General features: G+C 44.8%; 1 protein-coding gene across 3 annotated transcripts in view; it reads right to left on the bottom strand.

Moving 5' to 3' along the window:
* Window positions 1-9,808, bottom strand: part of LOC115143327 (FYVE, RhoGEF and PH domain-containing protein 5-like) — a 64,195-nt gene extending 54,387 nt beyond the window's left edge. For all 3 annotated transcript variants that reach the window (XM_029683626.2, XM_029683627.2, XM_029683628.2), the window contains exons 1-2: window positions 9,561-9,808; window positions 4,045-6,877 (exon numbers count right to left, since the gene is read on the bottom strand). In XM_029683626.2, the coding sequence (XP_029539486.1) occupies window positions 4,045-6,877; window positions 9,561-9,570 (2,843 nt within the window). In that variant the 5' untranslated portion in view covers window positions 9,571-9,808. The remainder of the gene's footprint in view (window positions 1-4,044; window positions 6,878-9,560) is intronic.
* Window positions 9,809-15,903: the final 6,095 nt, after the last annotated feature.

Below are 15,903 nucleotides of genomic sequence, written 5' to 3'. Positions count from 1 at the left end.
CACGCACGCACACACACACACTCACACACGCACGCACACACACACACTCACACACACACACACTCACTCACGCACGCACGCACACACACACACACACACTCACACGCACGCACGCACGCACGCACGCACGCACGCACACACACTCACACACACACACACTCACGCACGCACTCACACACACACACACACACACACACACACACACACGCACGCACGCACGCACGCACGCACGCACGCACGCACACTCACACTCACGCACGCACGCACGCACTCACACACACACACACACACACACACACACACACACACACAATCCAGCCCTGGTGACCCTGATCTCCTCAGTCTTCCCCTACCCACTCACCCTTGTCTCCCTCCCTCCTTCCCTCTGCCCTTATCCTGCATTTCCTGTAAACAGCAGAGCGGTGTGGAAGGCTTTAAGGCAGTACACTTCCTCCCTGGGGATGACCTGGCAATGACCTCAGAGGGCCTGGCTCCAGGCCTGCAGTACCCACACCCTTCCCTGCAGCCCCAAAGTCCCGTAGCCCTGCCGCCCAACAGGCCTGCAGTCCACCCGGCCACCTCGCCACAGCGGACAGCCACCGTCCTCAACAATGCACTCAGGACGGCTCTCTGAGTAGAACTAACAGAACACAGCACAGAGGCGAAGATGAACTATTTGTACAGGCTGCACTAGGGGTTTACCCATCATGCTGCTGTATCTCAAGGTCGAGTAAACCTTTTTACCATAAATAAGAATAATGGGCAGGTTTTTCTCACTCTCTCTAAGACTATATTTGCATATTTTGCAGATGGAACTAATATATAAATCTATAACAAGACCTGCACAATATATACAGTATGTACACTGTAAACTGTCCAGTTTATTAGGTACACCCATCTAGAACTACAGAACAGCCTGAATTCTTTGGGGCATGAATTATACAAAGTGCCGGACACGTTTATTGCTCAATTGGTATCAAGGGACCTAACTTGTGCCAATAAAACATTCCCCACACCACTACAAAACCGCCACCTGCTTGTACCAGGCAGGGGTCCATAGACTCATTCTGTTGATGCCAAATCCTGACTCTGCCATCAGCATGACGCAACAGGAACCAGGATTCATCAAACCAGGCAATGTTTTTCCACTCCTCAATTGTCCAGTGTTGGTGATCGCGTGCCCACTGGAGCTGCTTCTTCTTGCTTTTAGCTGATAGGAGTGGAACCTGGTGTGGTCGTCTGTTGAAATAGCCCATCTGTGACGAGGATCGACGAGTTGTGCATTCCGAGATACTGTTCTGCACACCACTGTTGTGCTGCGCCGTTATTTATCTGTTAGCTTGCACAATTCTTGCTATTCTCCTTTGACCACTCTCATCAACGAACTGTTTCTGCCCACAGGACTGCCGCTGACTGGATGTTTTTTGTTTATCGCACCATTCACAGTAAACCCTAGACACTGTCGTGTGTGAAAAGCCCAGGAGGGCGGCCGTTTCTGAGATACTGGATCTGGTGCACCTGGCACTGACGATCATACCACGCTCAAAGTCGCTTAGGTCACTCGTTTTGCCCATTCCAGTGTTCAATCAAACAGTATGTCATGATGCCTGTCTACCTGCTTTATATAGCAAGGCACGGCCATGTGACTCACTGTAGGAGCGATCCATGTTCGTGAACGGGGTGCTGTACCTAATAAACTGTCCGGTGAGTGTGAGTGTGTGTGTGTGTGTGTGTGTGTGTGTGTGTGTGTGTGTGTGTGTGTGTGTGTGTGTGTGTATAATTGGCAGGTCTCTCTCACTCTCTCTAATAATATATTTGCATATGTTGCAGATGGAACAAATATATAAATCTATAACAAGACCTGCACAATATATACAGTATGTACACTGTATATATATTATCTTGGTGTGGTTTGGTCTGTTGTGGGGTTATTCCAGTGGGATGTTCACTGGTGCTGTTGATCCTACTGGTACTGCATAAGCACATTGACTGCCCTCTGAAAAGAACACAAGCACAGTCAAGACGCCTTCCTTTCTGACATGATGCTTTCTCACAGAGCTCACTCTTCTGTTTGTCCCTATACAGCTATGTTGGCAAGGGCAAGACAGTCTCAGTCTGTCCCGGTGAGCTCCAGCTCTGATCCAGCAGGACCCTAGTTTAAACAGGCACGCACATTCATTAATGTCTGCATAAATTCTTACTTTGCATTTCTTTACCCTGCCTTACTTTACACTTACAAACAAAATGTGTTTTTCGTTGCCTTTCTATGCTAAACAGTGTGAGAACTATGTTGTATATTAATCAAATCTGGTGTAAAAAAAAGATACTGTTGCAACATTCTAACTTTGTGGTAACTATTTGCCTTCTTATGTGGGCATTATCCCATTGTCTTACTTCAGCCCACTGTCCCTTTGCCCTCAACAGTCTCGCTCCTCTCTATTGGGTGGTGAGAGAAGAGTGTTGACTTCTGAATACATGCTCAATAAATCACCCTGCCATCATCGGTCCACCGGACAGTGGCAATGTCAACCCTTCAGCATAAGCTTGGCAGGCAAATACAAATACACACCCTAACATTCGAATGCAGACACACACAAACACACACACACACAGCAAAATGAAACAAAACACACACAGCATCCACGGCAACAGAGGTATCTCCAGAGAGAATGCAGCCGAGGCGAGGCGACAGGACAGATAGTCCCCTTTAGATCAGTGAGCAGGGCCTGAGATTTCAGACCACCACCACACAATGAGCCCAATCGATAACGTCAACAGCTGAAAAATATCCTGCTCTGGGGGAGAGGAAAGATACATGCCTACTGTAGCCTTAATTGGCAGACAGCCGTGGTATATCAGACCGTATACCACGGGTATGACAAAGCTTGAATTTTTACTGCTCTGGTAACTGGTAACCAGTTTATAATAGCAATAAATCACCTCGGGGGTTTGTGGTATATGGCCAACTCCGCGATGCGTCGTGCCTAAGAACAGCCCTTAGCCGTGGTATATTGGGTATATACCACATCCCCTCGTGCCTTATTGCTTAATTATTCTATGAATCAAAATATACTGCAATTGCATGTTAATAGAACACTCCATCTAGGCAAATCTTTCAAAATATAAATAATGAATTAAAATGATCACAATAAGTGTGAAATAAGCAGCTTTGCATACCGCAACCATAAATTCCCAGGCATTGCTGTGAAAATGTATAAAACATCTGTAAAGAGGCCTGTAGAAATGTTCTGTCCCTATGAACACACAGCCACCATCAAACAGGTGTCTAAAGGTGACTGGAGGGTGACCTGAGGTGGCTGTAGAGAGTAGTGGCTGAGAACAGAGAGATTTGGTTCTAGCAGGTCCCAGTGAGTCCTCCTCCTATCTCTATTCAGCCCTGTTGTAAATCTCACCACCCCTCCTGGGCTCAATGAAAGAGAGGCAATTGGGGAAACTGCCTTTAATAAAAGCGATCCTAAACTTAACCACATGTGTCAAGGACAGGAGAGCAATTATACCAATTTACTCCTACCTCTCTCTCTCTCTCTCTCTCTCTCTCTCTCTCTTTCTCTCTCTCTCATAAAGCTCTGTCTACAGTGTTCAGTGTCTGTGAGCTATTCCATCCCCTCAAAAGACATATGAAACTAACACCAGGTGTGACCTTGAAATCCAGAAAATGACAAAGTGGGATAAGCTCTCCCACAAGCATTGTCCATCTTCCCAAACCCAATGAGCCTCCACACAGCAGGCTGCTCATCTCTCACAGAACACAACACTCTCCAAAAAAGAGAAGTGTGGTCAGCCAGGAGCCCGCTGTTCATTTTAGCTACAGTTATCTCTCAGCTGGCCTGGAGATTGCAATGTTGAACTGAAGGAGCCTGGCCAAACCAGTTCACTAGAAAACAGTGTGTGCAGAGTACTATGGGGAAGAGCCCTCTCTGCAGACTGTATGAAATTGAGAGGCATTTTTTTCATGTGCTGGTAATTCAGTTCAGACAATCACTGAAGAGGCCCAACATCCGAGAGTATAATAAATGACTGTACCTTTCAGGCTCCTGCTCAGGTGACTGGGGTTTGCTGTCGATCCCAGGGAAGCTGTTCATATCCACATAGCCATCGTTGTCATTAGAGGGGGCCACCATGCGGTTGGGGTCCTCAAAGAACTCTGTGACAGTCATGGATCTGGTGGGTCTCCCTCCAGGGAGGATCTGGATGTTCTCATAGTCAGAGCTCATAGCTGGGATGTTCTCATAGTCTGATGTGTCTGCATTGGGGAAGGAGATAGAGCGGGGTTTGGTCAGGGGGAGGGGCATAAGGGGGCGACGGGAGCGCTCCTCGAAGGACTCTACCCTGGACACGCCCCTGCTTCCGTAGGCTTTAGGGTCTCCTTTCCTGTGATCTTTGTAGGGCAGGAAGGTTGAGGGCAGGTCTGGAGGACGCTGCTGGGGCTTCACCATGCGAGACTGGGACTGGGGCTGAGGGGAGCCAGTGCTCCTGCGCTCTAGGTCCAGGATTCTTGTTGGCCCGTGGTGGCTGGACTCAGAAGAGGAGCGCGAGGAGCGGCTGCTACCATCACCAAAGCCTTTAGTGTCCATTTTCCTCTTGAACTTCAGGGCCAGGAAGCGCTTGAATGAGGACTTCTGCTTCTTGGGCTTGTTGTCTGTGGACTCAGGAGAGACGCTGATCAGGAGGGATGGGGAGCTTTTAGTGACGGGTCTTTTGGTGATGTAAGCCAATTCAAAGGGAGGTGGAATGTCCACCAGAGAAGTGGGCGTGGAAATGCCGCTGGATGACTGGTGGCTCTGTTGAGAAATGCTTTCTGAAGAAGTGACAACACATGGCAGATAGAGGGTGTCATCTGTCCTTTTCATCCTGTCTTCCTCTTTCAGCGATTGGTCAGCCTCTGTGTGAGCGCCTGATGACAGTTCTTGACCCTCTACGGAGTATGAGCGTGGGTATAGTAGGAAGCGGCGTGGCTTCAGAGAGGGGATGAGTCTGTTGATCTCAGGCTGCTCAGGACGTACCAGAGGTTCTCCATTCTGGTTTAAGGCCACAGTACAGTAGTCATGAGTACTCTGGTACTCTGATGTCTCCTCAGGAACTGTCTCAGGGACATAACCCGGAACTTTCCCAGAGTAGGAGCGTGACCGCGTCACAATGCTCTTAGAGATAAAGTTCTCCCCCTCAGAGTCAAAACCAGCCTCCTCATAGATGTGCTCCTCACTATCTGAGTTGGAGTCCTCGTAATAAGGCACGATGTGGCCGTCCAGCTCCTCAATGTCCTCCTCGAAGGCCTCTGTGGTGTGGGCGAACACCACCCTGTTGGTGAGCTCTGGGGTCCGTGTCCGGTCCAGGTCTGCTGGCACTGTGATGTTACACAGCCTGAGACGGGGCTGGCAGCTGTTCCGCTGGCTGGAGAAAGCCTGCTCACGCTTGGCTGTTCTCTCTCTCACACTCCTCCCTCTGATCTGCTTCCTCTCCGTGTCATCCGTCTCATCATCGTCCCCAATCTCCACATAGTCCTCTGATGATGCACCCTCCAGATGCTGAAAGTCATGGGCCTCTGGGCAGAGGGAGTCATCGATGTCTGCGTATTCATCCATATCCTCCTTAGCTGTTTCTCTGTATTGGCTGGATTGCTCAGGACTGTCCTGGACCTCACGCTCTTCTGGGAGTTTCTGTTTATCCTCTAGCTCTGCCATGTCGTCCGATGACACATAATAAGGCTCTTGGTCAAAGGTGCCTGCTGTGTCCATCTCCTTTGGAGTGTGTGGTTTGTCACCACAGCATATATCGTCGTGATTCACATCAGGCTCAGCGGTGCGAATCCTGTCAGCAGGCACCGCCTCAATGACAGAGTAAGGCCCAAACATATCCTCAGTGCTGCCAGAGAAACGGAAGCGCCCAGAGGGGTCCTTGGTGGCACGCTCGGGCTGCCACACGCCTGTGTCACCGGGCTCACCAGTGTCACATGTGTAAACAGGCTCATCTGAAGGGCCAATCACGTCGTAGGGATAGTCTTCACAGACGGGTGTGTGTGTACAGCAGTCTGCTCCCAGTGAGAGAACCTCTGCTTCTTCCTCAGCCTCATCAGTGGGTACCTTGCACTGCAAATATCCACCAGGGGATCTGTCCTCATCTTCAAGCCCACTGTTAGTGTCTGCGGCAGGTTGACTAGGGAAGTTCCCATGATCATAATCCTCTGTGTCTGGCTCTTCTGCATCTTCTTCTGGACATCCAGTAGGCTCCCCGGCTGTTTCAGTCTCTTCAGATAAAATATTTTCTTCCTCCCTCCGCTCTTTGACACACTCTGCTTCTTCATTCCCTCTCTCACACTCTGAGAGACACGGCATCAAAACATCTTCAAGGTCCACAGATGTGTCATTACTGTCACTCTCAAGGTTCAAGTCATCTGTTTCTTTAGAGTTTTCCTCCTCTACTGCAATGTGAGTGTCAGTAGCACTAGTGTTATCCAATGGGGCTGCATCGGTCAACGCCTCTCCCTCTCTCTCTACCTCATCTCCCTTCTCCTCCTGTTCACTCCCCCCTTCATCATCTCTGATGTCATTGAGGTTTTCTTCTGGTTCTGCTTCCTCCTGGTTGTGTTCTGTGGGGTGAGTTATGTGGTCCTCTGCCACCTCCTGGGGGTCCTCAGGTTCCTCCTCTGAGGAGGTCAGGTCTCCATTGCTCAGACCGTGAGGGGGGCACTGCTCCTCCTCTTGCTCTGTCTCAGATAAGGAGGGTCTGGGCTTTGGGGCGATGGGAGGTTTGGGACCCCGGGTAGAGGGACAAGGCTTTGACATCAGTTTGGACTGTACCTTGATCGTTAGGTGACTGCGGATCTTTGGTTGGGGAACTTGGAGTCGCTTCTGTAAATCTGGAAAGAAAAGGAGAGAAAAGTATGATTAATTTCAGTCCAATTGCAATGTTCAACCTCAATAGTAATTGAAGTAGTAGATGAAGGTGCAATACCTACCTAGAATCATATTTCCATACCCTTTTAAACATTTGGTTGTATGGATATATAAAAATCCCTTAGCCTTTGTTTTTATTTGTAAAGAGAAAAACTGCAGATTTGTCTCAAACTCTGTGATATGCAGATGGCTACTACTACTGGGAAAACAACACTGTAGGAACAATAATATCTTCCTGACTGGAATATAGAGACGTATTGTTCTACACTTAAATGGCATGATCATCATTTAATGTTCATCAATGAATTAATTGATCAAAAAACGACATGCACAGACAGACACAACCCAGTTTTATTGTATTTCACCTATATCAAAGTCCCATGTTTTGAGACTCAGGCACTGCATGCATGTAGCTTACAGTCAAGTCAAGTGTTTTCTAGCTATTTGCTTTCAATAACTAGTACAATTCAAGGATGGAGAACAACCTGTCAAAGATAGCTGACTGGTTGTTAAGTCTTTTCATGACACACAACTTACCCCTCTTCCTGTAATTTAGTACCTGTCGTGACACAAAACTTACCCCTCTTCCTGTAATTTAGTACCTGTCGTGAAACAAAACTTACCCCTCTTCCTGTAATTTAGTACCTGTCGTGACACACAACTTACCCCTCTTCCTGTAATTTAGTACCTGCCGTGACACACAACTTACCCCTCTTCCTGTAATTTAGTACCTGCCGCGACACACAACTTACCCCTCTTCCTGTAATTTAGTACCTGTCGTGACACACAACTTACCCCTCTTCCTGTCATTTAGTACCTGTCGCGACACACAACTTACCCCTCTTCCTGTAATTTAGTACCTGTCGTAACACACAACTTACCCCTCTTCCTGTAATTTAGTACCTGTCGTGACACACAACTTACCCCTCTTCCTGTAATTTAGTACCTGTCGCGACACACAACTTACCCCTCTTCCTGTAATTTAGTACCTGCCGTGACACACAACTTACCCCTCTTCCTGTAATTTAGTACCTGTCGTGAAACAAAACTTACCCTCTTCCTGTAATTTAGTACCTGTCGCGACACACAACTTACCCCTCTTCCTGTAATTTAGTACCTGCCGTGACACACAACTTACCCCTCTTCCTGTAATTTAGTACCTGTCGTGACACACAACTTACCCCTCTTCCTGTCATTTAGTACCTGTCGCGACACACAACTTACCCCTCTTCCTGTAATTTAGTACCTGTCGTGACACACAACTTACCCCTTTTCCTGTAATTTAGTACCTGTCGTGACACACAACTTACCCCTCTTCCTGTAATTTAGTACCTGTCGCGACACACAACTTACCCCTCTTCCTGTAATTTAGTACCTGCCGTGACACACAACTTACCCCTCTTCCTGTAATTTAGTACCTGTCGTGAAACAAAACTTACCCTCTTCCTGTAATTTAGTACCTGTCGTGAAACAAAACTTACCCCTCTTCCTGTAATTTAGTACCTGTCGTGACACAAAACTTACCCCTCTTCCTGTAATTTAGTACATGTCGTGACACACAACTTACCCCTCTTCCTGTAATTTAGTACCTGCCGTGACACACAACTTATTAAACCCTGCGGGCACTATACTCTCTCACTCCTTGTCCATCTGTCTGTCTGTCTGTCTGTCTGTCTGTCTGTCTCATTGTTGTTTTCCAACACCACTAATAAACTATTCCAGCAGACTCCCCTTGAGGACTTCACGCAGGAAGGGCATGAGGAAAGGACATTAACAGCGCACCCTTACTCCTTCATGAGCCCTTCTAGGAGTACAAATTCTCACACAAATGGACTTCCTTCTTGTCATTTTTCCCCTGACACACACACACTTTTGCTGAAAAGGTCCTTTCAGTGTGTCAAAGAACAATAAAACGGAGAAAAAACAAACATCCAACTAAGTCCCTCTGCAAACAACAGGATATGAATTATGCAACAAGAATTCAATTAAAACAAATGTTTAAAAAACAAATGAAAAATAGACACTGGGACCCTGACTGTGCCAAGCTCACATGACTGAGAGTGTGAGGGAATCATGAAATGTCACCCATCAAATAATAACAATAATGCTATAAACTACACAGTAAATAGGCCAATCATCACAGTGCAGTAGAAATTCAGTAGATCTTTGGGTTCACCTCAAAAGTTGAATAAATAATCACACCATCGGTCATACAGTATAACATGCCACATGAATCACTCTATAGGCTGCTGCAGGACATCCGCGATGACTCTGGTGAGTGTCTTCACTACCCATCACTACTCATTGAATTTTATTCCGCAATAGCTGTTCTCTCACCCAGAGTGATTTGACCCCCTATTAGGCGATCTCTCAAAGAAAAAGTAATACAAATAAATAAAAACGAATCTAAACTGTGTACCTGTTTGGTCTATGATGCTGCAATGATTTAAAAGCATTTATCCAATGCTATTTCAAGTGGTGTAGGAAAAGGTGAATTTGTTGTGAACACAAAATAGAGAAATTATCTATGTCACGCACACACACTTGGAGCATCCTTTATGCAAATACACTGGGTGGATGAGTAGTCTATAGCAGCTCAATTTTATTGAATGCGCATCGCTACATTAATATTATTACATACAGTACCTGTGTTCATTTTGGAACATCATCCACCATAGCAACATATATCCATATATTTTTCACAAGCAGGAAACAATCGCCACATGTATCCACAGGTTCTAGAAACTTATCCCTAATTCATGTTGAAAGTATTCAAGTCGTCTAAATCCAAAAGTCTCTCGCTGTTTATCCAAGTGTTCGCTACTTGTCGAGGATTTCTCCGTCAAGGTAGCAGCTGTTTGTCCACATAGCTTGCATCCGATGGGCGACTGGTGCGCTCGTGAAGGGAGGTGCTCGCTCTCTCGCAGTTCCTGATGAGGAGGAAGGTCTATCGCGCGGACAAGGACCACTGACCAAACCCACTTAATCTACATTCAGATCATTAAAAAGTAGACGTTTAAAATTTCAATAGCTATATACGGTATGTACACCATAAATTAATGCATTAACCTTTGATGTATGTATTTGAGACAGAGTTGGATGTATTAGATGAGTATACAAGGCTATATGAGGCATTGATCACAGTCACATGAAGTGGATATTTTTGGAATCTGTGGTTTCATAGTGTCTCTAATTATTAACTTATTATTAAAGAAGAAAACAAACGTTCCTTTTCAATATTGATATCTTTATTGAAATTGATATATAATTAATACAAATTGAATGTGAGATAGGTCTGAGAACTCTGTCAGCAAAATCGTTTTCCAATATGTATGAGTCATGATAAACTTGTGTTGTAAGACCTACTATAATATTCCAGAACATACAGTATTTGTCCCTCAAACATTTCCAGACTACTAGGAACTCTAAAGTTCCCAAAAACAGTTTCTAAAAACAGTTTCTTTGGGACACCAAAAGCTTTTGCTATTGGCCCGGCTTTCTGGCTGGGCATCTGTTGCATGATTGGAGAAAAGCAACCCTTTAAAAACCGCTCTACATAACAGGAAACCGCTCTCCCTGTTTCCCGCACAACAGGCAACCCTTCCTTAGCAACAGATGGACAAGGCTGACAACGTTAACCCCTTAGGTATGCTAATGTCGGCTGATTGAGTGGTGCTGTGTACATTCCTCAAGGCTCAAGGAAAGCCAAACTTTCAGTAACCTCTATCTGGGCTCAAGCATGGGCTGCTCAAGGATACAGAGACATCCCGAGACACAAGGGGAAGCTGGAATAGGCAGTCTCCTGGGGCCCCTGATTTGCCAGCTAACATCGCTGGTTAAACACCCACAGGTTGGGAGGGTCACATTTAGCCTCTTTATTATTATTTTTCTACAAACTAGAAGGTCAGACACTGTAGCTGATCCTCCTGGATACAGTATATTACCGTCAGAGGTGAATGGAGGAAAGTACAATAGAATAATCACCTTTGTTCAATCGCTGGAGAGCACTTCCCACTGGCTACACACTGGTTGAATCAGAGTTGTTTCCACATCATTTCAATCAAATGAAATTGACCCAAAGTGGAATACACATTGAATTGACATCTGTGCCCAGTGGGTTGGCCTATGGACTGCAGAGGCATGTCATGTGTTACACATTGCAAACTCCCCAATCCAGATGGCTTGGTGCAGAAAGCACTGTGTGTTGCAGATATATTAGGCCACAGTAGGTGATCCAGGTCCTCTAGACTAGACTATCTGAAAAATGGTTGGCACCTGCTACTCTATGTGGAGTTTGTATTGTCTTACATAGGCTGATTAACTTTTGCAAAGCCTCAAATGGTAATATGACTCATTACACACAGTGTAGTTTTGCATGGGCTTGTTAATGTTTTCATGAAATATTAGCCTACTATTCAAGCCAGCCAGGTCAATGTTATGTGTCAGTAGCACATTCACAGCTGGAGTTCCTGCCCTTATGTTCTCCAAATGGCAAATCACCTCTAAAGATAGCACTTGCCTGGTCGTTGGCACAGTCAGTTGTGTTTCTCTTTGGAGAGTGCTGTATTGAGTGCTGTATCTGACCGTGTTGTTTTCACTATTATTTCACAAATCTGTTTTGCTACTGGAGTATGGGTCTTTGTGTAATGTGTCATGATAGATGTGGACAGACAAGAGAATGGGTTCATGGGTAAATATCCCACCAGATGTAGCATAGACTATAAAAACATGTTTTGGACTGAAGACACATTTCCTGGACTATGAGGGTCTCTGTGTGCAGTGCTCTGTCCCACCACCTGGAACACAGACGAAGCAATAGAGAGAGAAAGGGAGAGGAGACACCAGGAGGAACATGTCAAAGAACAAATCGATCCCCAGCCCCCCTCCTCTCCTTTCCCTCCACTGCCCTAGACAGGAAAGAGACCAGGGAAAGGGGTCAGCGACTTGTTCCCAGCCCTTTAGACATGTCCAGATGTAACACCGGCTCTGCTACCCACTGAACCTGGATGTTCTCAATGTTTTTGTCCCCAGTCAGTAAAGTTGTCAGACATTATTTTTGTAATGAGGCCAATTACTGGAAACCACTGTATTGGTAGGTATTTATTCACACTCCCAAACATTGCACAATGTGTCCTTACTGTGCGTCACAGATGTATTACCTGTGAAGTTTAATTCAATGGAACGGTTAGCCAAGATTACACATTATTTGCAAAGGGTTCTAGTGTACTGATGTGTGTCATTTCAGAGAGCAATCAAGAAGAAACCCTCCATAAAATGACCTCAACTCCTTTGTAATTAGTCGATGGTAAAGCGTGACACACTGAAAGTATATTGACATATTTTATTGAGGTTTACACACATCAAGTCCCGTGAATATTTGAAGCATGAAAATAAAATGAAAATAAGATGAAAATAATCATAATAAACCATTTCAATTCATTCAGGTTGATTGCGTGCAAATGGACTTGCAACAGAAGTATACAATGACCCAAATCCACTGATGTCGCACAACTGGCCAAAGCGCAGTTGTTTTTCTTTGTAATAAAAGTGAAATAAAAAATCCCGGTGTCAGCAAATGTGTGTATAATACAGTATGCTCTCCCAACAGCACAAACCCAGGACCACTACTCACACCTCACCCAGTAACACAGTCTGGAGCACAGCATTGCAGTAAACAGCTGGATCTGGGAAGTCAGCACTTCATCAAAAAACAGCAAAAAAAAGGCTCAATTTCCCACAGGCCCAACAACCTCCGCAGCCAATCAATACATCCCGCCTGTATCACCTAGGTCACCGAAACCAACCTCGACTTGATAATACACATTGCTACAGCCTTTTGCCTGGTTCTTTTATTTACTGCACTGTAACGTGTGTTTGTATTCCTACTGTATATAAGTCTTGTGAAGAGTTTTCCATTCTGCATTTGTTATTACTAAGTGCTTTGCTTCAAATGTTTTTACATTGTCTAATTATTTGCAACTTGTCTGTAATGATATCTCTGTAACGTGTGTGTACAATGAAAAAGGTTTAGGCTATGAATGAAGAATGAAGTGCTTCACTAGCTTTGTTTCCCCAGTTAATAACACGGTATTATATGTGTCTGTACAATGGCAGTACAATGGCTGTTAGTTAGCCGAGAGCCTGAAAAATAACAGTCTGATAACAGACTGATTTGTCATTCTACATTCTCTATTCATAGAGAGACAATCCTCCACGCTTGACTGTAAAAACAACCGTTTATACGGCTCAAAACCCCTCAAGAAGCATTGTAAAAAGAGTTGTGCATGGCTTTTAAAATGAAGCACAATGGCACAGTCAAAACATCAGCCGATAGCCTTTAGTGCTATACATTTATGAGCACTGTAAAGGTATATCCTTTTGTGAGAGTGTATGGTTTGTGCACTCTTTGATGGCTTTATATTTCCTAATTCTGTGTAATATGTTTTTGTTTATCATGGTAATAGGACTGAACAGTTACGGTATGTCCCATGGTTCTGCCCATGATATCATGTGAAATCCTTAATTGTGTTATCAAGCTCATTATAAACTGGGTGGTTTGAGCCCTGAATGCTGATTGGCTGAAAGCCGTGGTATATCAGACCACAAGTATACCACGGGTATGAAAATACATGTATTTTTACTCTTTTAATTACGTTGATAACCAGTGTATAATAGCAATAAGGAACCTCAGGGGTTTGTGATATATGGCCAATATACGGCTAAGGGCTGTGTCATGCTTAAGAACAGCCATTAGCTGTGGTACAGTATATTAACCACCTCCCCTTGTGCCTAATTGCTTAATTGTAGCGTGTGGTTCGAAGGTATTTTTCTATAGGGCCTGAAGGAAATAATAGGATCATGAATTAAAACATTACCTTGCCTGGATTTAGCCTACTCTTCCTGTGGACTGTGATCTTTCAGTCAAAGGAGACTGGGAAGATGCAGATACTACTCTAGCCAAATACATATATTTGGCAACACTACATTGCATAGGCATTGTTCATGTGTAACTATATGGGAATAAGTTATGTGATTACGTTGCACCAGGATATCACAAAAAAATGACAGTAACATTAGATAATTTCCCTAAAGAAGTGGAAAGTCGATTCAGACGTTTATGCACCATTATCATTTAGTGTACCAAAAATAACTCAAACCTCATAATGTATCAGCACTCAGTATTTAGGCCTAGGTTACGTAATCTACCCTCTATAGCGAAGAAAAATGTAGTCTATTGGGAAAACAATCACACAAGGGCAAGCCTAAGAAAGAAAACATATGTTGGGGGTTCTCACATGCATTGACACCTTTCATCATACTGCCTGTGTGTAGATTTGAGGGAGTTCTGTGATGTCAACTGGCTACTGGTTTGCTCAGGCAGGGGAGATAGGCCACCACAAAACACAGATGGTTGTTGTTTTGGTTCTTCCGCCAGACCTGCGTGACATTTACACAAAGCAGTCTCTTATCCCCCACCCCCCTCCCCAAAACACTGCTTCTTGGCAGCTCAGACAGAGCACTTCCTTCTTGCTCAGGGCTGTCTGATATGGCAATATCAGTAGCTCCACTTTTTATCCTCTGCCTTTGATTTTGATTAATTAAATATTTTCTAATCCCTGATGGACAGGAAATGAGAAATCAAGGTCAAAATAACATTAGTGTTAGACTGTATAATACGAGAGCGCCGGACTACAAGTTATGCATACTCAGCATTCACAGCTGACACTCAGTGTCTCCACCTATCCTACACATAGTGCCCCATTGTATCAGCTGCTGTCTAAAGTCATTTTTAATGAATGCCATAGAGTATTTGAAGTCAGTTTTGACAATAGTACACAGTCAAAATGTCACCTGTCGGGAGTAAACGGTGTATGCAAGTTCTCCTGCCCTGAAAGATAGCCAGTGAATAACATCCAATGAATGACAGCCAGTGAATGACAGCCAGCTCTCATTAGGAGACAGATATGGGACATGTCAGACCACTCAACGGTCAATCTGCTCTGTTTGTTGTTTACTATCCTGACAGGAGCCTACATGGGGCTTCATGGGTCAGTCCAGTTCTATAACAGCTGCCAGTGGTACATCTACTGTACAGTAAGTGTCCTTGAAGCTAGAATCCTTAGTTGCTAAACCCATATTTGGACTTATAAATGTGTGATATATACCAATTGATTCTTGAAGAAAATAACTTATACATGCCTCATGAGCTTATAGCTAAACTGTCGTACCCCATTAGAACCCAAAATAGAAAACAAATGTGAACAATGTACATTTAAATAATCACTGTATAGCCTCAAAACATGGTTAAAACTATAATTTTGATATCATGGATGATCAGTCCTTAGCTCTGTCTATGAATTTGAGAGTGGTTACATTTTTCCAGTCCCATTCCTTTTGAACAAAACTGTGGATTCTAGCTTTAATGGTATGCCCTTTAATGGTATGCCCTTTAATGGTATGCCCTCATGTCTTATGTTGTCACCCCTTATACCCAGAGATGATCGGGTTCCCTCCAGGTAACTCATCACGATCTCCTAATATAAGCAGGACGTACACTCCCCACAGTGCTAGGATCCCCTGGGTGAGCAAAGTGCCCCTCTTGTAGGGGAGAAGCCCGTGGGATCCTCTGCTCAGGTCCTCTGAGGTACTGCTAAGACTGCGTGTAGCATAGTGTGTCATTCATAGTCAGATCTCTCAATGCGTCTGTTCTGCTCTCCACACGCACAAACCCACACACACATATCTTTTGTGAGGGTTGGTTAAGGTTTTGCTTGGATGGTCTTAGCAGGAGCTCTCCTTCATTCACATGCACAGGACGCCCCAGCCCAGGGGATGGAGGGAGGAAGCTCAAATGGCATATTCAATGTTCATTTCGGGGAAATATGTACGGGAGGTTTTGGGAGGTTTTGTGCGTGACTGCATTTTTTAATAACCATGTATGCAATAAACGTTGGTTGTGTCAATTACGCTGCATGGGACATCAGGAAAA

The sequence above is a fragment of the Oncorhynchus nerka genome, linkage group LG15 (assembly GCF_034236695.1).
Source record: "Oncorhynchus nerka isolate Pitt River linkage group LG15, Oner_Uvic_2.0, whole genome shotgun sequence".
Taxonomy (NCBI): domain Eukaryota; kingdom Metazoa; phylum Chordata; class Actinopteri; order Salmoniformes; family Salmonidae; genus Oncorhynchus; species Oncorhynchus nerka.
Note: the sequence above shows the minus strand (reverse complement) of the source record. Positions and strands in the feature narration are given on the sequence as shown.